At 43.8% G+C, this 23,159-nt stretch overlaps 1 protein-coding gene across 1 annotated transcript in view; it reads right to left on the bottom strand.

Annotated features, from left to right (window-relative positions):
- Positions 1-23,159, bottom strand: part of LOC139416423 (phosphatidylinositol 3,4,5-trisphosphate-dependent Rac exchanger 1 protein-like) — a 116,476-nt gene that overhangs the window by 52,108 nt on the left and 41,209 nt on the right. Inside the window, exons 7-11 of the mRNA XM_071165021.1 lie at positions 21,566-21,699; positions 21,061-21,176; positions 18,157-18,306; positions 14,946-15,093; positions 2,833-2,933 (exon numbers count right to left, since the gene is read on the bottom strand). Of these exons, the coding sequence (XP_071021122.1) occupies positions 2,833-2,933; positions 14,946-15,093; positions 18,157-18,306; positions 21,061-21,176; positions 21,566-21,699 (649 nt within the window). The remainder of the gene's footprint in view (positions 1-2,832; positions 2,934-14,945; positions 15,094-18,156; positions 18,307-21,060; positions 21,177-21,565; positions 21,700-23,159) is intronic.

The following is a 23,159-nucleotide window of genomic DNA, read 5'->3' as shown; positions in this document are numbered from 1 at the left end:
ATTTACCCGCTGAGGTGAGAATGGCTGTTCTCCTGGGGAGGCTGTGCCTTCTTGAAGATTTTGAATAACTTCATTTGCTTCTTGAACATGTTGAAGTGTATCTTCTTCCTGGCTTGATGGTGTCACGTCCAATACAGCTTTTAGCTGTTTCTCCTGTAATACCTTTGAGTTTTCCCACCACTGTTTTGTCTTCTTTTCATGTTGCTTCTTTGTCAGATCTCGAGTTCTCTTGATTTTACAATTTTGCTTTAGTTTTTTTTACACCTGGAAATGGAAAGGAAGCATGACATGAAGTGAGCATGTCTCAAAACATGGGAAAAAATCTTACTGTTATGGACACGTCATCCTATAGTAGAGACTGAATGGCGTACTGATTGTGTGTGTGTGTGCGCGCGCGTGTGTGTAGACTTCCTAACACTGTAGGGTATTGACTTCCTATAGACACTGTATGAGGGAATAGGCTTCCTATTGATATATATATATATATGCTAATTACTCTTGCTGTAACCTCTCCAACCCCTGACCTCTCTCTCTCCTTCCTTCTGTACTCTTCCAGCAGTTCTGGGTTGGTGTAAACCTTTTCTCAGAATTTTGTCAGGCTTCGCTAAAGCTTTCTTTTTGTCACTTGCTGACTGTCTGCAATTAAAACGGGACATCAAGCAGAATATCAACAGTTAATAAATCATATTTAAATTAAATAGTTCATAATATATATATATATATTTAAAAAATAGTCTGTATGATTAAATTCTCTATTCCGAAACAGATGTTCTCTCTACCGCAACTGGCCTTAAATAGCAGCGGTAAGTGAGAATGGTGTTGCGGAGGATGACAAACCTTAGCATGCTTTGCTAGCAATAGAGAAGCCATGACGACACATTTTTACTCATTGTACACAAGACATTAATGAAGTATATTTTCATAGAACATTTTACATGTAACATTTTTCTAAATGTGGAAAACTACCTGTATCTGTAATGATAATCAATAGTGCCGTGTACGCAGCCTGACAAGGAGAATGTCTAACTTTTAACTGGAGAAACAAAGACATCTGCTTACCTGGTAGCCATCTTGAAGGTACTGGCAGATGTGTTGCTTCATTCAAATTCAAACTTTATTTTAAATTGTCTGTGTGTGTGTGTGTGTGTGTGTGTGTGTGTGTGTGTGTGTGTGTGTGTGTGTGTGTGTGTAAACAGTCCTTCAAAAATGTTGCGGGGGATGAGAACATCAGTCATTGACACTTTTCCAAAATGTTTTTATTATTATTAAAAAGTATTATTATTATACATGAAAATTCTTTTATTTTTATGTAATTTGAAAACATCTAGTAAAACATCAATTTATTTATTTTTTAATATTTGTATTTGTTTATATCTGTTTAAATTACAACATAACATATATTCAGACAGAGCTGGACGTGTCGCGGTAATGAGAATTTCAGCAGAAAATGAATTCCTGTCTTGGTGCAACACTATCTTTATTATGATATTTTGTTATATTACTAAATTACATGTTTTATATTTAAAATCATTATTGCCATGGTATTTCAAATGGCTTAAGAATGTATATAGTAGGAGGAAGAGAGAGAGCAAGAGCCAAAGACAAAGAGAACCGGAGAAAGAGAGCGAGAGACATACAGAGAGCGGGAGAAAGAGCGAGAGAAAAAGAGAACCGGAGAAGGAGAGCGAGAGACGGAGAGGGAGAAAGAGCGAGAGAAAAAGAGAACCGGAGAAGGAGAGCGAGAGATGGAGAGGGAGAAAGAGCGAGAGAAAAAGAGAACCGGAGAAAGAGAGCTAGAGACGGAGAAAGAGAGCTAGAGACAGATACAGAGACGGAGAAAGAGAGCTAGAGACAGATAGAGACGGAGAGGGAGAAAGAGAGCTAGAGACAGATACAGAGAGGGAGAAAGAGAGCGAGAGACAGATACAGAGAGGGAGAAAGAGAGCGAGAGACAGATACAGAGACGGAGAAAGAGAGCTAGAGACAGATACGGAGAGGGAGAAAGAGAGCTAGAGACAGATACAGAGACTGAGAGGGAGAAAGAGAGCGAGAGAGATACGGAGAGGGAGAAAGAGAGCGAGAGAGATACGGAGAGGGAGAAAGAGAGCGAGAGACAGATACGGAGAGGGAGAAAGAGAGCGAGAGACAGATACAGAGACGGAGAAAGAGAGACAGATACGGAGAGGGAGAAAGAGAGCTAGAGACAGATACAGAGACTGAGAGGGAGAAAGAGAGCTAGAGACAGATACAGAGACTGAGAGGGAGAAAGAGAGCTAGAGACAGATACAGAGACAGAGGGAGAAAGAGAGCGAGAGACAGATACAGAGAGAGGGAGAAAGAGAGCGAGAGACAGATACAGAGACGGAGAGGGAGAAAGAGAGCGAGAGACAGATACAGAGACAGAGAGGGAGAAAGAGAGCGAGAGACAGATACAGAGACGGAGAAAGAGAGACAGATACGGAGAGGGAGAAAGAGAGCTAGAGACAGATACAGAGACTGAGAGGGAGAAAGAGAGCTAGAGACAGATACAGAGACTGAGAGGGAGAAAGAGAGCTAGAGACAGATACAGAGACTGAGAGGGAGAAAGAGAGCGAGAGACAGATACAGAGACAGAGGGAGAAAGAGAGCGAGAGACAGATACAGAGACGGAGAGGGAGAAAGAGAGCGAGAGACAGATACAGAGACAGAGAGGGAGAAAGAGAGCGAGAGACAGATACAGAGAAAGGGAGAAAGTCAGAAATAATGACCGGATGATATGAAGGACAGAGACTGAGAGGGAGAAAGTCCGAAATAATGACCGGATGATATGAAGGACAGAGACTGTTCTCTCACCGTGGTGGATGATGCCATTCTCCAGCAAAGCTTGACCCAGGTTGACCCCCTCATCTGGCTTGCTGATCTCTCCACTATCTATCAGCCATGACACAAACTCACTGTGGGGAAACAGACAATATATATATATGTACATATATTAGTGAAATAAAATATAAATGCAACATTTAGAGTTTTGGTCCCATGTTTTATGAGCTGAAATAAAAGATCTCTATATATTTTCCATGCGCACAAAAACCTTATTTGTCTCAAATTGTATATTTGCCAAGATAATCCATCTACCTGACAGGTGAGGCATATCAAGAAGCTGATTAAACAGCATGATCATTACACAGGTGCACCTTTTTCTGGGAACAATAAAATTCCACTCTAAAATGTGCACAACAATGCCACAGATGTCTCAAGTATTGATGGAGCGTGCAATTGCATTGCTGACTGCAGGAATGTCCAACAGAGCTGTTGGCAGATACATTTATATTACATTCTCTACCATAAGCCGCCGCCAACGTCATTTTAGAGAATTTGGCAGTACATCCAACCGGCCTCACAACCGCAGACCGCATGTATGGTGTCGTGTGGGCGAGTGGTTTGCTGATGTCAACGTTGTGAACAGAGTGCCCATGATGGCGGTGAAGTTATGTATGGGCAGGTATAAGCTACGGACAACGAACACAATTGCATTTTATCGATGGCAATTTGAATGCACAGAAATATCGTGTCGAGATCCTGAGGCCCATTGTGAGGTCAATTTCCTTTTAAAAGGTATCGGAGACCAACAGATGCATATCTGTATTCCCAGTCATGTGAAACCCATAGATCAGGACCTCGTTTATTTATTTAAATTGACTCATTTCCTCATATGAACTGTAACTCAGTAAACTATTTAAAATTGTTGCACGTTGGGTTTATATTTATGTTCAGTAGATAGATTGAAAATCTTTTAAATGACGTATGTTATCTGTTGAAAGTGAGTGCATACTTTCTTTGTGAACAGTATGTGGCCCCAGCAGGAAACAAACCCAAGCCACACAGGTCTAAAGTTCTGTTAAAAAATACTAAAATCACAAGGAATTCAGCAAAAAAATTGTAGAATTTAGGAAATCTGTTCACCGATTATTCCCACAAAATAAATATAAAAAAGAGATGTGATTTGTCTCTCAATGTTGCCAAAATCCATCTCGCTCCATCTTCTCCCCCATTGGACTTCCTCTCATCACCATATTTGGTGGAGAGTGGAAATGCCAACTGGATGCTTCAGATTTATACATTCGGTGAAACATCTAGCTCGTTGTTCTGTCAGTGACGTAGCTATCAAAACAGTGTCATTCGTCGATATGGGTTCTTGCGACAATGGCCCCCGTGCATATTGGGTGCTAATTGGGTAGCCACACAAGCTAGCTAGCCTTTTAGCTTCCCACATCGCCATGCGAAATAAAATCGGATTTAAAATGAAATATGCCCTGGCAAATAGTTATACTTGCCGGTGTAACATAATATATTATCTCAGTTTGACACGCTGCTTCAATGTATTCACTCCCTTATCAGCTAAAAATAGAAAATCATTTTTTAGTCACAAAATAAAAGCACATGGCCACCTGTTTTTAGGCTTCCAAATAGCCTAGAATAACGTTATTTCTAAACAAAATACTTTTTGGAGGATTCTGATAAGGCTACAATGTGGTTTGGTTTATTGTTTGAACACCCGCTGAGATTATAATATTTAGTTATCAATGCAACATAGGCTATTTGTCTAATGCCAAGCTAAACCAAGACAGCAATCTTAAATATAAAGTGATTTTGAAGTAGAGTAAATTCCCACATCACCATGTGAAATAATCCGATTTATAATGAAATAATACGCCCTGGCAAATATTCTTACACTTGCCGGTGTAACCTACAACATGATCATAATTTGATTTGCTGTTTCAAAGTATTCACTCCCACATCAGCTAAACATAGAATATCATCATGTTTTGGTCACAGAGAAAAAGCACATCTCTCGCAGCTGTTTTTACCAATAGCCTGGAATCAATAGTTATTACTTTTAAAACAAAATACATTTTTAGGGGAGTTCTAATACGGCTACAATGTTGTTTAGTTTACTGTTTGAACATTCGCTAAGATAATATTTATTTATCAATGCAAAATAGGTTACTTTGATGCATGGCCTATAGATCAAGGAACCAAGTGCCTACACCCCGCAAGGAATGATACGGTGCCTTACAATCTTCATGTGGCACGGGAATACGTAGAATGTCGGAGCGTACCCTTTTGTGACGGAAAACGACATTGTGCTACGCTCTGTAGGGTCCGTCTCCGTAGGGTATAAATAGCCCTTTAAAGTCCTTTGTAACATAAGCTCTCCCAAAGCTACTTCTGCCTTCTCTCCCCTCCCTTTCACTCCTCTTCCTCGTCATCCCCTAACCCACATTTCCTCCCACTTTCTATCCCTCTGCTCCTTCTCCCTTGCTCCCCTTGTCTCCCCTCCCACCAGCCTTAAACCCCATCTTTCTCCATTTATCCATCCATCCCTTTCATTTCTCGCTCCAAAAAGTGCCAATTCATGGCTTGTGTGGTGCCATTCATACAGAAGCTCTCACATAAATACAGATTCTCTCCTCAGTGTATTCTCCCTCTTCTGACACCAAGTGTTGGACAAATGTTTGGAGAGGAGAAAATTACATTTCCCTCTGCTCAATCTTCCACGCCACTGAGCAAAATCAATTCCCCGGAGAACGAGGAACAGTGAATGTGAGCGTGTGTCTGATTGTGTGAATGTGTGTTTGAGCGAGCATTCCTGCGAAAGCAGGTTAAATGTGTGAATCCTATGTGTATGTTCATGCAAAATGTGTGTGTGCGTGCGTGCATGTGTGTATGTGGGTCATTCCACCAATTCGGTGCCTTTTGAGATGTGTAACTTGGTAAAAAAAAAAAGGGGAAAAAAAGTGATTTCAACAAACAAAAACAACATAATAAAGAGCACATGTTCAACTTAAGAAAAAACGTTCTCCCATCAAGAGGTTAAATAAAATAAATGACTATAGTAGGTGCCTGTGAAATGTCAAATTAAGTAACAGGTTGACGATTTCATAAAAATAAAAACAAATCTGCCATAAATCCCCTTGTGACAGGAAATAATGGAAGCTTGTGTGCAACAGCCAGGGGCAATTGAATGCAAGCTTCACAAAAAACATGTCATTAGTCAAATATTTCTAGCCTGACTATGGGTAACAGGGTTGCCGTGTTACGATAGAGCCTATCAGTTTTCCACCACAAAACACCAGAAAATGGCCAAAAAGTTTAGAACCAGCTCACCTACTTCTCAAATATGATTGAACTATTAGATGTATGCTGAACGAAAACCTAAAACGCAACAATTTCAAAGATTTTACTGAGCTACAGTTCATAGAAGGAAATCAGTCAATTGGCATAAATTCATTAGACCCTAATCTATGGATTCCACGACTAGGCAGGAGTGCAGCCACGGGTGGCCCTGGGAGGGCATAGTGAGTTGCCCTTTGTGCCCACTCCCTTACCCTAGAATTCTGTATTTCTTTGTGACTAATTTGTATACAGGTAGACCAGAAAATCCACATCCCTGATTGGCAGATGAGTGGCAACTCTGATTAGAACACCTGCTGCTCATTTGTTGTTCTTTACAAATTCTGTTTTTAAAGCTGGATGTGGATGTCCTGGGCTGCCGGGGTTACACATGGTCTGCAGTTGTGAGGCCGGTTGGATGTACTGCCCAATTCTCTAAAACGACATTAGAGGTGGCTTATGGTAGAGAAATGAATATTAAATTCTCTGGAAAGAGCTCTGTTGGACATTCCTGCAGTCAGCATGCCGATTGCACACTCCCTCAAAACTTAAGGCATCTGTGGCAGTGTTGTGTGACAATACTGCACATTTTAGAGTGGGATTTTATTGTCCCCAGCACACATGCTGTTTAATCAGTTTCTTGATATGACACACCTGTCAGGTGGATGTATTAACACATTTTTTAACAAATTTGTGCAGAACATTTTAGAGAAATAAGCTTTTTGTGAGTATAGAACATTTCTATTTAAAATATCAAAGGGACGCAAAAGGCCCTCATTTCGTGGAACGACCCATGTGTTTGCTCTGGTGCAAAAGCAGCCTTGACGTGCGATTCCTGTGCATTTGTTTTCATAATAAATGTGTACGTGTGTTCATGAGCATTCCTGCGAAAGCAGACCAAATGTGTGATTTCTGTGTGTGTTAATGCCAAAATGTATGTATGCATGTGTTCATGCAATGTGTATGTGTTCATGCAATGTGTGTGTGGTCTTGTTCTATCCTCGGACCTGAAATCCCCCAAAGTCCCCACAAGGATAGTAAAACAAGGAAAAGTATCACATCCCCACAAGCAGTAAAGGCTATTTTAAGTTTAGGGGTTAGGGTTAGGCGTTAGTGTTATCAAATCAAAGTTTTGTGGTCACGTACACAGATTTGCTGATTTTAATCGCAAGTGCAGCGAAATGCTTGCGTTTCTAGCTCCAAAAGTGCAGTAATACCTACAGTAGCAATAAAAATACACACATAACCAAGACAAATAAAAAAATAAGTTATATAAGATGAGCCATGACTAGAATACAGTATTTCCAGATGAATTGAGTGAAACTGTATGTAAACATTGTTAATGTGACCATTGTTCAATGACTCTGTAGATGGAATGCCTAAGTTTCAGGGCAGGGTACTTGGCGGAGGCCGGATAGTGGTGACTGTAACAGCCTGATGGTCCCAGCTTTGATGCACATGTACGGTCTCAGCCTTCTAGATGGTAGCGGGGTGAACAGGCCATGCCTCGGATAGCTGAGGTCCTTGATGATCTTCTTGGCCTTCCTGTGACACCGGGTGCTGTAGATGTTCTGAAGGTCAGTGTGCCCCCGGTGATGCTTTGGGCTGACTGCACCACCCTCTGTGGTTGCAGATGGTACAATTGCCATACCAGGCAGTGATACAGCCCGATAGGATGCTCTCAATAATGCATCTGATTAATTTTAATTTTGTGAGGGTCTTAGGGGCCAAGACAAATGTATTCAACCTCCTGAGGTTGAAGAGGCCCTGCTACGCCTTCTTCACCACGCTGTCTGTGTGAAGGGACCATTTCAGGTTGTCAGTGATGTGCACACGGAGGAACTTGAAGCTTTTGACCCGCTCTATTGCAGCCCAGTCGCTGTGGGTGGGGTGCTCTCTCTGCGGTCTCTTGTAGTCCACAATCAGCTCCTTCATTTTGTTGACTTTGAGGGAGAGGTTATTTTTCTTGCTACACTCCGCCAGGGCTCTCACATCCTCCCTGTAGGCTGTCTCGACATTGTTGGTAATCAGGCCTACCACTGTTGTATCATCAGCAAACTTGATGTTTTGGAGTTGGAGACGTGGCCATGCAGTCATGAGTGAATGAGGAGTACAGAAGGGGGCTGAGCATGCACCCGTGTGGCCCCCATGTTGAAGATCAGCGTGGCGGTGGTGTTGTTGCCTACCTTCACCACTTTTGGTCGGCCCATCAGGAAGTCCAGGACCCAGTTGCACAGGGAGTGGTTCAGATGCAGGGCCCTGAGCTTAGTGATGAGCTTGGAGGGCACTATGGTGTTGAAGGCTGAGCTGTAGAAGATGAACAGCATTCTTACATAGGTATTTCTATTGTCCAGGTGGGATAGGGCAGTGTGCAGTGCAGTGGCGATTGCGTCGTCCGTGGATCTGTTGAGGCGATATTCAAATTGTATTGGGTCTAGGGTGTCAGGTAGGGTGAAGGTGATATGGTCCTTAACTAGCCTCAAAGCACTCATAAATGACAAAATGCAATGGGTCTATAGTCATTTAGTTCAGTTAACTTCACTTTCTTGGGTACAGGAACAATGGACAGCTTGAAGCAAATGGGGATAGCAGACTGATATATGGAGAGATAGAGCATGTCCGTAAACGCTCCAGCAAGCTGGTCTGCACATGCTCAGAGGACGCGGCTTGGGATGCCGTCTGGGCTGGCAGCCTTGCGAGGATTAGCATGCTTAAATGACTTGCTCACGTCAGCCACGGAGAACGAGAGCACACAGTCCTCATGAGCGTCAGGGGCCCACGGCTCTAAGGTGTTTTCCTTGAAGCGGGCAAAAGGTATTCAGCTCGTCCAGGAGCGAGGTGTCCGCAACGTTGCTGGCTTTCCCTTTATAATCTGTGATCGTCTGAAGTCCCTGCCACATACGTCTCGTGTCTGAGTCATTGAATTGCAACTCCAGTTTGTCCCCGTACTGCTGTTTTTCCTCTTGGATTGCCTTACGGAGGTCGTAGCTGGTCTGTTTGTACACGTCCATGTTCCCAGTCACCTTGCCATGGTTAAATGCAGTGGTTTACGCTTTCAATTTTGCGTGAATGCTGCCATCTATCCACATATTTTGATTATGATAAGTTCTAATCGTCACAGTGGGAACAACACCATCTATGCACTAGCTGATGAACCCAGTCACCGAGTCAGTGTATACGTCGATACTATTCTCAGGCGACCCGAAACATTTCCCAGTCCACGTGTTCAAAACAAGCTTGAAGCATAGATTTGGACTGGTCAGACCAACGTTAAAATAGTCCTTACCACAGGAGCTTCCCGTTAAAGTTCCTGCCTAGGTGGGGAGAAGTAGAATGGAGGCGTGATCTGATTTGCCTAAGGGAGTGTGGGGGAGGGCCTTGCAGCCATCCTGGAAGGGAGAGTAGCAATGATCCAGAGTCAGTGTTGCACAGGTAACACAGGACATCCGCTGATAGAATTTTGGTTTCCTTCAAATTTTCTTTATTAAAGTCCCCAGCTACAATAAATGTGACCTCAGGATATGCGGTTTTCAGTTTGCATGTAGTCCAGTGTAGTTCCTTAAGAGCTGTCGCAGTGTCGGCTTCGGGGGGAATATACACTGCATGTGACAATGACCGAATAACGGGGACAATATATCCAGGAGAGCCATGATTCCCGTAAAACAGAGTACTTTACAGTTCCTGATGTCTCTCTGGAAAGAGACCCTTGCCATCAGCTTGTCTATTTTATTGTCCAGGAACTGAACATTAGCAAGTTTTATACTTGGAAGCGGTGGATGGTATGCATGCCGCCTGAGTCTGACTAGGACCTCACTCCTTCTACCTCTTCTCCGGTGTCAATGTTTTGGTACAGCCCCCGGGATGAACAGAGCTGCCTCGGAAAGGATCCAGGTCAGGGAAAATCTCATTTTTGCTTGAATTCCTGGTGAGTGACCACGGATCTAAAATCCTAAAGTTATCATTTCCGGCTGTAGGTAATAATACAAGAAACGTTCTGAGAAATAACACACACACACACACACACACACACACACACACACACACACACACACACACACACACACACACACACACACACACACACACACACACACACACACACACACACACACACACACACACACACACACACACAAAAAGACATACTACTACTACTAGTTGGCTAGAAGCTAAAAACAGGGCAACCGTGTCTGTCCTCACTGTCTGGTCCTCCATTTAGGTTTAGTGGTAAAGGTTAGGGTTTAGGGAAAATAGGATGTTGAATGGAAATCAATTTGAGGTAGCCACAAGGATAGAAAAACAAGTGTGTGCGCGCCTCGGTCTGTGTAAGCATGCTTATGTGCCCTGCTGCAAAAGCAGAATAAAAGTGTGATTCCCGCGTGTTCACGCCAAAATGTGTGTGGGTATCACTGAGAAAGCAGTAAACGTGTGATTCCTGTGGCGTGTGTCTTCTTGCTAGAACACAGACACCTTGAGCCATCTGCTCCCACCTGAGCTCGTCTGTCCGGTTGACTAACAATGGGAATATTTTACCATAAATAAAAGAGTCACTCATGACCTACTGAATTGGGGTACTGCTTTTTTTGGCATGTGGTGGTGTTGGTGGTATGTGTGTGGAGGTGATTGTCAGCCAGATCTGTGTAGTGCGCCCTTCACAAATGTGTTTTTTTCAGACTGTGTATGTATGTGTGTGTGTGTGTGACAGTGTGTGCGGCTGCGTGTGTTTTTCAAAGAGACATGCTGCTGATTGACATTGGCAGAAGGCTCAAGTGGACTCTGGCCAGGTGGGGTGTTACGTAAGCGTTCTGGTTCATTTTGACACTGGAGCGGTCACACAGAGGAGTAAATCACTGCTAATGATGAGAATACAGAGGCTGTGTGTGTGTGTGTGTGTGTGTGTGTGTACACGTGTGTAACTGAAGCTTCATAAATTCTTTACCTACAGTATGCTAGAATGAGGTCTTCCAAATTAGCTATTGGAAATATTTTTATCAGTCAGTCAACAAGAGGCTTGCTTCCTCTTGAACAAGGGACCCGAGGTAAAAATGTCAAGTAGGTACCCTTGTGAAACAGGGCACTAAGTGTACGAAACATTATAAACACCTTCCTACTATTGAGTTGCACCCCTCTTTCGACCTCAGAAGTGTAAAATTAAGGACAATATCTTTATCAACATTTTGCTATTCAGCTTTATGGCTTAAATTTTAAATAAGCATGAATTTATTTTACTTTATTTTAAATATGTTCCATTATTTCTGATTGGGTGGGCAAAATTCAATTTTAGGGTGGGCAAAGCCCAATCCAGCACCCTCCTAGAACCGGCCCTGGATGTGATTTCTGAACAATGTGTGTTTTTCAATGCAGCGGAAGAGTTTAACTTTCCAGAGCAGCTGCAAAAGACACACAGAAAAATACACCAACCAGTTAGTTTCAAACAATCTGTTACATTTAGTCCTTTCTTCATTCCACCCCTGGTTTTTAGGGGTTATGTTTACACATGCAGTGTAAAATAACTTTGTTCAGGGAATGTGTGGCTGGAAAGTGAGGATCATTTGAAAAACAAGTAAGCCTGCTGTGACAACCAATGAGTATACAAAACATTAAGAATACCTCCCTAATTAAGTTGCACCCCTCCCCTTTTGCCCTCAGAACAGCCTCAATTCGTCGGGGCATGGACTCTACAAAGTGTCCAAAGTGTTCCACAGGGATGCTGGCCCATGTTGACCACAATGCTTCCCACAGTTGTGTCAAGTTGGCTGGATGTCCTTTGGGTGGTGGAGCCTTCTTGATACACACGGGAAACTGTTGAGTGTAAAAACCCAGCAGCGTTGCAGTTCTTGACACAACCCGGTGCACCTGGCATCTACTACCATACCCCATTCAAAGGCACTTCAATCTTTTGTCTTGCACATTCACCCTCTGAATGGCACATATACACAAGGTCTCAATTGTCTCGAGGCTTAAAAATCCTTCTTAAAACATGTCTCCTCCCTTTCAACTACACTGATTGAAGTGGATTTAACCAGTGACATCAATAAGGGATCATAGCTTTCACCTGGATTCACCTGGATTCACCTGGTCAGACTGTCATGGAAAGAGCAGGTGTTCATAATGTTTTGTAAACTCTGTGTTGCCTTGATTGCAAAAAGTTGTTTCTAATGTACAAGATTCTAATCTGTAAAAAAAAAACAAACAAGCCTTTCTTATTACACAAGTAATAAGAAAGAAGAACCATGGTTCCCTCCATGGTTCTTCCTTTCGTGCCTAATGAATACAGACCTGACCCTGGTGCATTGCCATACCCATGATGCAATACAGGCCCAAAATGTGGGCAGACACACAACAACAACAGAAAACACAGCAGCAAATGGGGTGAGAATGAGGAAGGCTAAAAGAAGAACCAAAGTGTGACCAACCACCCAAATACGCTGCTGACAAATGGTGGAATTAAGGGAGCTGCGTAAATAAGAGGCACTACCAAATCGGCATTCTGCATGAGATTCATTTAATCTAACAACCACACTTAGTGTGAGCAATGCCGTCTCCCGAAGTGAGCTATGCTAATTTATAATAAAATCAGAACTAGAGCGGTTAGAGAGGAATAGAAACAGGAAGGGAGGGAAAGTGAGAGACTCTTGTTCACTCTACAGTGAGGTGCTGGCAGGAGATAAGAGTGCTGAAAAAACCCCTAGTGCTTACATGGATCGCTTTTCACAGACAGCCACGGAGAAGAGAGAGCAAGTGCGCACACGCACACACACACACGCACACGCTCGCACGTGCGATCACACACTCAAACACAAACAGCCTATATGGTTGCATTAAGAGGTAGAGTGCTTTTCCTGGAAAAGGATACATTAGGAGTCCGAACTAGATGTCTAGCAGAGTGAGCAAAAATACAAAATAATCAGAAAACATGGATGGCTTGACGCACTGAGCTTGTCTGGGTACGAGACAGTCAGTAGAGTGAACATCTTCGGGGAAAGAAAAGGAGGGGTTATTTTATTGTCATTTTATAGCACCTCGTCTTCGATATGATAGTAGTTACCTTCCGGGACAAAATCTTGACTTAACCGCCATATTTGGTTTATATTTGAGTTGTCAACAAACGGGAATTCTTCTTGAAATAAATCGCCCGCCCGTTGAAATGCTTGCGTTGATTCGTGGGGTTGAAAACGGGTTAGAATGTGTACGTTGACCACTTATTGGTGTCATCAACCAAAAACTCCATTGATTTCCAACGTCATTATTTTGACAGATGACATCGATAGATGCTGGTTGGCTCAATGTATTTTTGCCCATTGGGGATAGTGAACTTTAACCCTTTACCTAGTTGTTAGAGTGTTGGACTAGTAACCGGAAGGTTGCAAGTTCAAACCCCCGAGCTGACAAGGTACAAATCTGTCGTTCTGCCCCTGAACAGGCAGTTAACCCACTGTTCCTAGGCCGTCATTGAAAATAAGAATTTGTTCTTAACTGACTTGCCTAGTTAAATAAAGGTAAAATACATTTTTAATTAAAAAAAAAAAAAAAAAAACTTTACTAATCGAATACAGGAAACTACACTACCTGTCAGTGTACTCTCAAATAATACTGAAAGCTGAAGATACAATGAAAACAGCCCCACCTATAATGCCCATCGAATCTTACCTCCCTGACATTTCATTGCAGGTTGCATTGCGGTTTACAGTTCTATAGAAACTCATTAAATATTTCCCTTGGATGCTGACTCTCCATAAAGTAAGCTCCAGTGATCACCATCACGGTTTTACCCTCTTTTTTATATTCACCCCCCCCCCCCCCCAAAAAAAAATTGTGCCAAATAATAAATAATTTTAATAACTGTTCGGAATCTCGCAAAACACTGTGTGGAGCTGTGGGGCATAATGGAAAATGCATTACTGGAGGCAAACTAGGCCCTCATTGTTCATTCACAGCATTGAAAGACTGGGGGGGGAGCTGCTTAGTCCAGCAGCTCGCTGTTGAAGGGTCTGTCTAATGATGTCCTAGCAGTTAAAGGGAAGGTCTCTTCCTTAAGGAAGCTCTATACGTGTCGGTTGAAAACAGTCGCCTCCGACAACAAGTTTGTGGCTCCTAACACAGGACGGAAAACAACTCCCAGTCATCTCACTCATCAGTTGGGGTTGGGAAACTGATTGTGTTAGAGTGTGTGTGTGTGTGTGTGTGTGTGTGTGTGTGTGTGTGTGTGTGTGTGTGCGCGCGAGCACGTGTGCACATGGATGAGGAAAGGCCGGCAGACTCAGGAAGCGCCTGCTTAATGATACGGTGTGTAAGGGAATCAACTTAGGCCGTTCCATATGCAAGGGTGATTACAGTAGGTATCATTATGGCAGGCTAGGAGAGATGTAATGATAGGGCCAGGTTAGGCATTCTGCCATTCAATTCCTCCTCTACTTCTCAGTGGCCGGTAATTATATGCAACAGAAATTAGTCATGGAATGGTTCGATAGAATGGATGGAGCCCTTTTCAACACAACATCCCTGTTGTGATCCACCTCCCTCAGAACTACAGAATGTAGGGATTTCAAATATTATTATCAATGTATATATAATATGATCACTATTAACAGCAGAAGTTTTGGTTCAGTGGAAGAATCCCACAGTTTTCATGTATTTGTACCTCGAAGAGGTCTTAAAAGTACCCTTGTTCCCAGTTGAAAGGTCACCCCCTCAACTGAGCACCTATTGTTGTCATCCAACCACTGTACCATTTGAGATTTCAAGCTTAGCCTGCACAAAGGCAATGGACTGTTCAGTGTGGAAGAACTCACTTTCCCATGAAGCACTTGGGAACGATGCTCAGCTTCCGACGCCGGTCCTTGATCAGGTGGCGGCTCTTGGTCATCATCATGTGGTAGAGTTTCTCGCCCTTCTCGGCGATCATCACATAGGCATCCCGCTCCATCCCCAGCTTCAGACCTGCAACAGACAAACACTCAAGGGGTCAGACACCAAAGCATTTTGCATATGACGTTCATTATCGAAAGCCTGAGTTGACTATAAACTGTTATTAATATATTTCTAACCCAACAGTGAGTCTAGGGGTAACGATAAACTGTGTGGTCCGAGAATGTGTATGAGTGTGTGTGAGAGAGAGAGAGATAAAGACTACAGATCATTCCTCTCACTGCCTAAGACATCATGCTGATTCACATGTCTGACACTCTGGCTGGTATGGGGGGGGGGGGGGGCAGCAGCTATTGTCCCACAGTGCCAGCAAAAACAAAAGAGGGCCCAACACCGAGCCCTGAGGGACTCCATTTCCTCCAGTCTGCCCTCAGACATCTATGCGTTTCAGCCCCCGGGGGGGAAGAGCCTGTCACGGGGCTGTGAGAAGACACAATGCCCCTGCCTGTAGGGTCCCGTTGGGGTTTCTGACACGGTACAGGGGTAGGAGAGGAACGGAGCATGGCGGCTCGCATCTGTCGCCTCCTATGGAGGGAAAGCCAGAAGTTAGTCTGTCCAGGTCTAGAACAATGTACTGTGTCGCCTGCTAATGTACTGTGACGCCACAGAGTTCTTTATCTTTAGTGTAGAGCAGCAGTTGTGTTTACCAAGCTGCAACACCCTTGAGTGAGAAATATGTTAAATGATGACAAATATGTACAGACAATTCAAAACTAGTCTGTTGATGTTGAGCCCTTTGAAGGTCCAGCATGCTCATAGAGCTTCTAAACCGTAACTCCAACATGGGGCTCTCTGAGCAGCTTAACTCCACTGTGGGGCTAACTGAACTTTGGAGCGTCACTGTGGCTCTCTGACTGGCTTAACTCCACAGTGGAGCTCAGTTAGCTGCTAAACTACACTGTTGGGCTCTCTGAACTTTGGAGCTCCATCACCAGGCTCTCTGACTAACTCAACTCCATTGTCAGCCTCTCGGTCCTGTTAAACCGTGGGACTCAGACAATTCCAACAAAATTTGCGGGGGTGCCAGAGCTGGGTGCCGCTGATGAAGGTGGGGTTGGATTACACTTGACAGCAGCTGGAGTGGATTCAAACAAAGAGTCATTGAACAGAATGGGGTCTGGTCCTGGTGCAAGGGGCCCCCGGCCCTGGCCTGCTGGTCCAGCTGTCAGAGCCTGTCCAGAGGCCCCCTCTTCCCACTCTCACTGGCACAGGCAAACAGGCTAACATGTTAGCCCACTCATTTCCCCTCAGCCTCCAAGAAAACACTGATAAGACGATCCCAGCCCCATCCAGCCGGCAGGGCAATAATAATGGATCTGTCTTGGGAGTATTTAAAAAGGGGCCACAACCAAAATGCCGACTAAAGCCAGTGCAATGGCAAAACAGGGGTACATTTAAAAGAGGTGTGCTGGTGGAAACTGGGATTCAACAATGGGTTAGGTATCAATAGTGAAACGGGGATGAAAGGGATGTGGTCAAGCCTTCCAGATGTGGGCCAGGTTGGTGGTTGGGGGGGGGGGGGGGGGTTGGCTGCACTGTGACTGATCTGGCATCTGTTAGCCTCAGGTCAATTTCCGACTGCCGTAACCCAATACCCAACATGGCCCTTGGTACTCTGCAAAGCTCCACGTCTTCATTTTAGCCACAGGACCAGGTGACCGCTCGCACAAGTCCATGTGGAAGGCTCATTTGCTATATTTGCAATAGTAAAGCTACAGTTTTTGTAAACAGCTAGAACACAGGTATGGTTGAACGTTCAAAACCCCTCAGCTGTTTAAGTTGAATCCTTCCCATACACTTACAGCTTGGGTGGGAAGCAGTGGTGATTTCTGCCTCCAATGCTATCAGGTGTCACCATGCCTACAGGCACAGAAGTCAGTAAAAGCCTTTCAAGCTTTATTAGCCCGCCCCAATGCGCACGCAAACAAAAAGACAGGTGGCCAGTGCTGAACAGGTGTCCTTACTCCTCATGTGGAGACACTTTAGAAGTCAAAAGAGGGGGGGGGGGGGTGGAGGCAAAGTCATTAAACAAGAGGAGTAAGAGTGCTCGGCTTACAATGACGTTTTGAACAAATAATCCATCTTCCCCAAAATACATGTTTTCAATGTGTAGTCAAACACTACCGCAAATAGCACATTTTAACTAGAGAAAGAGGTATTTTAGTGCCATTCTTTTTTTTAGAGAGGACCAAAAGATCATTTTATTCCAGTGCCAGGATGTTTTGGGTGTGACTCGATTTGAACACACTATTAAATTGCACAGTTCATGAAAACTGCTCCCAAGCTGCTAATTCATGCCAAATGTCTGCAATCACTCCACACCAAGTCGCGAAACGGCATACAAAGTGTGTTACGGGGCCTCATTTTCATGCCACGGTATAGATGGGTAGACAAAACAGAGAGAGAACAGAGTGGTGTCACAGACTGACAACAACCCGTGACCGGGACTGTGTTGCAATACTCTCTAGTGAGCTGCCGTTTCTGGCAAGCTGCTACTGGCTGTTCTATTTCAGGCTCTTGCTGGATCGAAGATTCTGTTTTTAGCGCATCTTGAGATTGTTTGTGAATGAACTGTTGTATAGAGTGTGTTCTCCTCTCGGGAGTGTTGATTAGCAAACATGGATCTCGTACTGCATGGTAAGAGGCGGCTGGCTCTTTCTTTTGAATGGTAAACTCCAGACTGTTCATCTGCATTCATTTGGTATTAAAGTTCTAGGTCCTTATACCACAATCTTTATGTATTTATAAAACAAAAGCCAGAGAGAGAGAGACATACCATAATCCACATACCATAAGCATACCACAACCGTCCTAGTGAGGCATTCATTTGCATGCATATTGTATGATCCCTCACAACAGAGGGACTCCATTTGTAACCTCTTGCAAAGCTAACCATTTATTTATCTGAACCTTAATTGTGTTAGCTCACCATAGCATAGCGTTGTTGAGATACTGTAGAAGTCTATGAGGTCAGAAAGTAGAGCACAATCGGAAAACATGATAGCCTTACATTCTCAAGGGAGGTGGGAGCAGGGCTCCAAAAGCGAGGACATGCCCCTTTTTTGTTAAACTCACTCTCTCTCTGCTCTCGTTCCCTCAAGATGGCGTCGAGCCACTTCTGCTTGTCCTCCGAGTTCTTGGCCATGCAGACAAACCACTTGTTCTTGGCCGTGTTGTGGATCTTCCAGCCGTTGGTCACCGTGTAGTTGTTGCTGTGGTAGTCGGCTAAAACAAGAGGTAAAAAAACAATTAACGGACCATGGTACACACCCGACATGTGACTCCTCTTCTAGAAATAACCTTTATTACATTTAACCTCAATGCTGTTGATGGACATTGATATGAATACTGTATTAGCTTTCCTTGGGGATAAAACATGCAGTGTTCATGAACTCGTGTTGACCTCAGAAGTAACTGGGAAGGTAATACAGCCCAGCCACAACACTCTCAAGCTTCACTTGTCCTTGAAATACCTCAGAGTTCAAATATCCATCAGACTGTAAGTACTGCTAATTAAAATAACAAACAATAACTGACTAGTAAAAGACATCTTTCCGCTGACTCGACAGAAAGGTCCGTCTTGCTTCCGCCCTCGCATTCCCTCTCTTTGTCTCCCTCTCCTCTCAGCTCCATTCCAATTTGACCAGCTCTTTGGCTCTAGGTGACTGTAATGCATAATGAATGGACTGGGGGTAATGGAAGTACATTAGTGTAATGTTAAAAGGTCATATAAATAGATGTGAAACCACCTGGCCCCGAGGGGGGAGGAAGCATAAAAATAAAAAAAAGGGCTAATGGTGTCTAGGTGTGCGTGTATCAAACAATAGTGGACGTGGGAGGAGGGTAATGTTGTTGCATTCATCTGAGTGTGATGAATGCATTCACGCCAAAACACTCGTTGAATTGCTCTTCGTGTGAATGGGAAACCTACCGTCAGAGCATTTCAAGGTTGTGCTCTTCAGTGGAAGAACACAGGCCCGACAAGACAAACTACAAATCTCATTCAAACAGATTCATTCAATATCCTTATTACTCTAAACATATTACTTTAAATCAAGGCTCTCCAACCCTGTTCCTGGAGAGCTACCGACCAGTAGGTTCAAACTCCAGCCCTAATCTAGCACACCTGATCTAATAATTAGCTGGTTGATAAACTGAACCAGGTTAGTTACAACTGGTGTTGGAGTGAAAACCTACAGGAGGGTAGCTCTCCAGGAACAGGGTTAGAGTTAAAACCTACAGGATGGTAGCTCTCCAGGAACAGGGTTGGAGTGAAAACCTACAGGAGGGTAGCTCTCCAGGAACAGGGTTGGAGTGAAAACCTACAGGAGGGTAGCTCTCCAGGAACAGGGTTGGAGTGAAAACCTACAGGAGGGTAGCTCTCCAGGAACAGGGTTGGAGTGAAAACCTACAGGAGGGTAGCTCTCCAGGAACAGGGTTGGAGTGAAAACCTACAGGAGGTTAGCTCTCCAGGAACAGGGTTGGAGTTAAAACCTACAGGAGGGTAGCTCTCCAGGAACAGGGTTAGAGTTAAAACCTACAGGAGGGTAGCTCTCCAGGAACAGGGTTAGAGAGCCCTGCTTTAAAATTGTCAACTGAACGGTATAAAAAGCACAGATATTTCAGGGCTTCTACAATGCTACAAATCAACACATTAATACCCTTAGACACATCCAAGTTAGACACATACAACTGGCAGTGTAAAAATGGCACATGACCTTAGTGTCACTATTAGGTTATATTGTCTCTCTGAGAAACACAGAGAGAACATATTTTTCTTTGTGGTTACCTCTGAACGTACCAGGCGATAGGCAACAGCCCCGGGGCACAGAAAGGAGGCATGTGAGAGGAAGAAGTGCATTTCTACCCCTAAGGCCCTAAAGCAAGAGCTACATGAGAAAACAAAATCAGACCTGGGTTCGAATAGTACTTGAAATCTTTCAAATACTTTGAATGTTTGCTTGAGCCTGCCTGGAATGCAAGATATGTGGGGTTGGCAGTTTTGGGACAATTTTATTGTTTCTATGAGCCTGGTAAACTCAATCAAGCAAAGCTAAAATATTTAAAACATTTCAAATACTACTTTAACCCAGGTCTTGCAAAAACAGGCTAGTGTGCAACAAATCGCTAGAGCAAAATGAGCAGAACAGTGTGGTAAGTTGGTAAGTTCCAGTTCCTGCAGCAGCAGCTATCCCAGAAGTTCAAAGGTGAGAAACACAGGTTGTGCATCCTGCCCGAACCAATGTAAGACATTATCACCGCGAGCAAGCACTCGTCAAATCCATTTAACCTCCCTATCTACCGTTAGTCGTTCAAAGTGTGAGAAACCTATGCAAGATTTTATAGTTACACCCAAACTATTAGCGCTCGTCAGATTTGTATCACCTACTCCATCAGTGAATTCATTATCTAGTTTTTGAAGCATTAAAAATGTAACACTGTAGCATAGATAGAATAGATCTGTGTAATTCGTTTAGGATTTTACGTCAGCCAGACCTTTAGAGAGTTAATCCCACATAAATAGAAAGAAAATTCAATGATCAACTGATGGAGGACAAATGTGATAAATGACTAAACATGGATGAATGATTAGAGCAAGGGATGATTGTATGAATGAATAAATGGAGGGGTGAATAGCAGGATGATGTTCCTACAGTGTGGTGAAAAAGTATTTGCCCTCCTTCTGATTTTCTCTATTTTTGCACATTTTTAATACTGAATGTTATCAGAGCTTCAACCAAAGCGTAATATTCGATAAAGGGAACCTGAGTTTACAAAGACGACATGGGTCGCCATTATGCCTGGCGAAAACCAAACATTGCGTTCAACAGTAAGAACCTTAAAACTGTCAAGCGTGGTGGTGGTAGTGTGATGGTTTGGGGATGCTGTGCTGCCTCAGGACCTGGACGACAGAAAGGGGACAAAATACCTTTTCACAGCACTGTACAGTATATGAAGACTGGTGAGACTGGCACAAACCTGTTCCGTCCTCGACGTTTTCCACCTCCATCACCTCGGTGTTGATTCTTCCTCGGAACAGGTACAGGGGACCGTTGATGGACTTGGTCCTTTTGGTGGACTTCTTCCCAGAAACCCTAGGAAATTGAACAGAAATTTGTGAAAAATGGTTTGTTTTTTCTGCACAGAAAAAAATAAAATGTTGCTAAAAATATTTATAACTAAATACATTTTAAAAACAACTTCACAGTCCTGAAGCACGTGCACGCACGTACACACACAACGTTAGGTGGACTTGTTTTGATTGTTTGTAAAATGAGCTTGGTACACACTACACAAAACAGGATTTGGGGATTCACTCGGTTTTTCCATGTCTGGCTTCTTTCTGCCACTGAATGAACACACGTTGTGCTCATTCCTGCCACTTACCTCTCCACCATCTCGCTGATTCACCCCCTCACAACCTCCCCTGCTTTCCCTCCCCCATCCCCCCCTTCCCTACATCTCCTCCCTCCCTCGTTCTCACCTGGACTTCCTCTTGCAGTAGACCAAGAGGTTGTCGAACAGGAAGAAGACTCTCTCCTGGATGTTGCCGGCTGAGATCTTGAGCAGGTTACCGTGGAGCAGCAGCTCGGTGCAGATGTCAGTCAGATTGGTGCCCTGGGGACAGTCAAGAAAGGACGGCAGTTAACCGCTGGTGCCTGTTGTCATCTCTCAACTTGAAGTGTGTGTGTGTGTGTGTGTGGGGGGGGGGGGGGGGGGGTTATTTGTGTGTGTACGTGTGTCTATAACAATGATTCTATTTTACACAGCATGTGTTTACCTTCAGAGTGCACAACCCCAGTCGAACAACAAATTGCAGCTGTGAGAATTCACACATCAGATGACATTGGATTCGGTTTATACTAAACTAATAGTTTCATTGTGCTAATAGGATGGAATGAACAACAGACGACACCCTCACTCCTACTGTTATACAACCGAACAATAGTGTATACAACAGTCCTTCCCTAAACTTTGCCAGTGACCCTTAACACAAGACAAAAGTCAGCTGTGCACTGTTCTTCATCCCACAGTGGTTAGACAAGTTTCCAACTGGCTCCCGAACTGAACTGAACTGGAGGAAACTAGTCTAAAATGGGGAGGAAACAAGATTTTGTTTAAATAGTGCCAGCTCTGGGTCCCAAAGGGACATCTGGTCAGACTTAAGACAAAGCCTGTTTATTTTCCCCTGCAAGCCACATACCACTCGTACGGTGAGCTGAGACGTAACATGTGAAGCATTCCAGGCATTTCCCAACGCTTCCCTGATATGTAATGTCATGGCAGTGTTGGGACTCGCGTTATGACCGGTGGAAAGCCACTGTAATGACAGTTTAGTGGCAGGGTACTTCATGTGAAGTGTTGCTCGAATCTGGATGGTAAAACGTGAGTTGACCGTGCACTCCGTGGACTCCTTCTCCTCTGCAGCCACAGCCAAAATGTATGTAGTCACATGTATGAGCATGCACACAAACACTGTCCCTTCTATATATACGATCTGACGCAAGTTCTTAATTGAAAGATTCATCTCGTTTCATAATTCATTAGGTTTTCCGTTTTAGCCTAGTCGGGGGGGGGGGGGGGGGGGGGGTACATATTGCTGGTTGACGTCATCAAGTACGCATGGACGTCAACTCACACCGCAAGGTACGAGAGCCAATTAAAACCTTTTAACGATCCTAGGCCACGACTTTGTCAGTGAGTCACTATTTAGTCATTAGATGAAGTCATTTTTAAAGCTGTATTTGCAGGGTTTTACATTAGCTCATTGTAAACAAGAAACCTAAAGGGATTCCTTAAGGTTGACCTATGGGATTCTAGCTGTGACATTAATTATGGATGGGGGTGTTTCAGAAATGGCACCATTACATATATAGTGCATTACTTTAGACCAGAGCCATATGGGACCTCCCCTTTGGCCTCTGATCACAAGGTAATGCACTATATAGGGAATAGGGTGCCATTTCAGACAGGAATTCAATCAAACCTACACCATTGCAATTAACCACACACATGCCTCGTAAAGTAATAATTGGTAATATAGAGTGCATGTGCATGGATACATTCATGCCATACAC

Source organism: Oncorhynchus clarkii, chromosome 9, assembly GCF_045791955.1.
Source record: "Oncorhynchus clarkii lewisi isolate Uvic-CL-2024 chromosome 9, UVic_Ocla_1.0, whole genome shotgun sequence".
NCBI lineage: Eukaryota > Metazoa > Chordata > Actinopteri > Salmoniformes > Salmonidae > Oncorhynchus > Oncorhynchus clarkii.
This window is presented reverse-complemented; position numbering and strand designations above follow the sequence as displayed.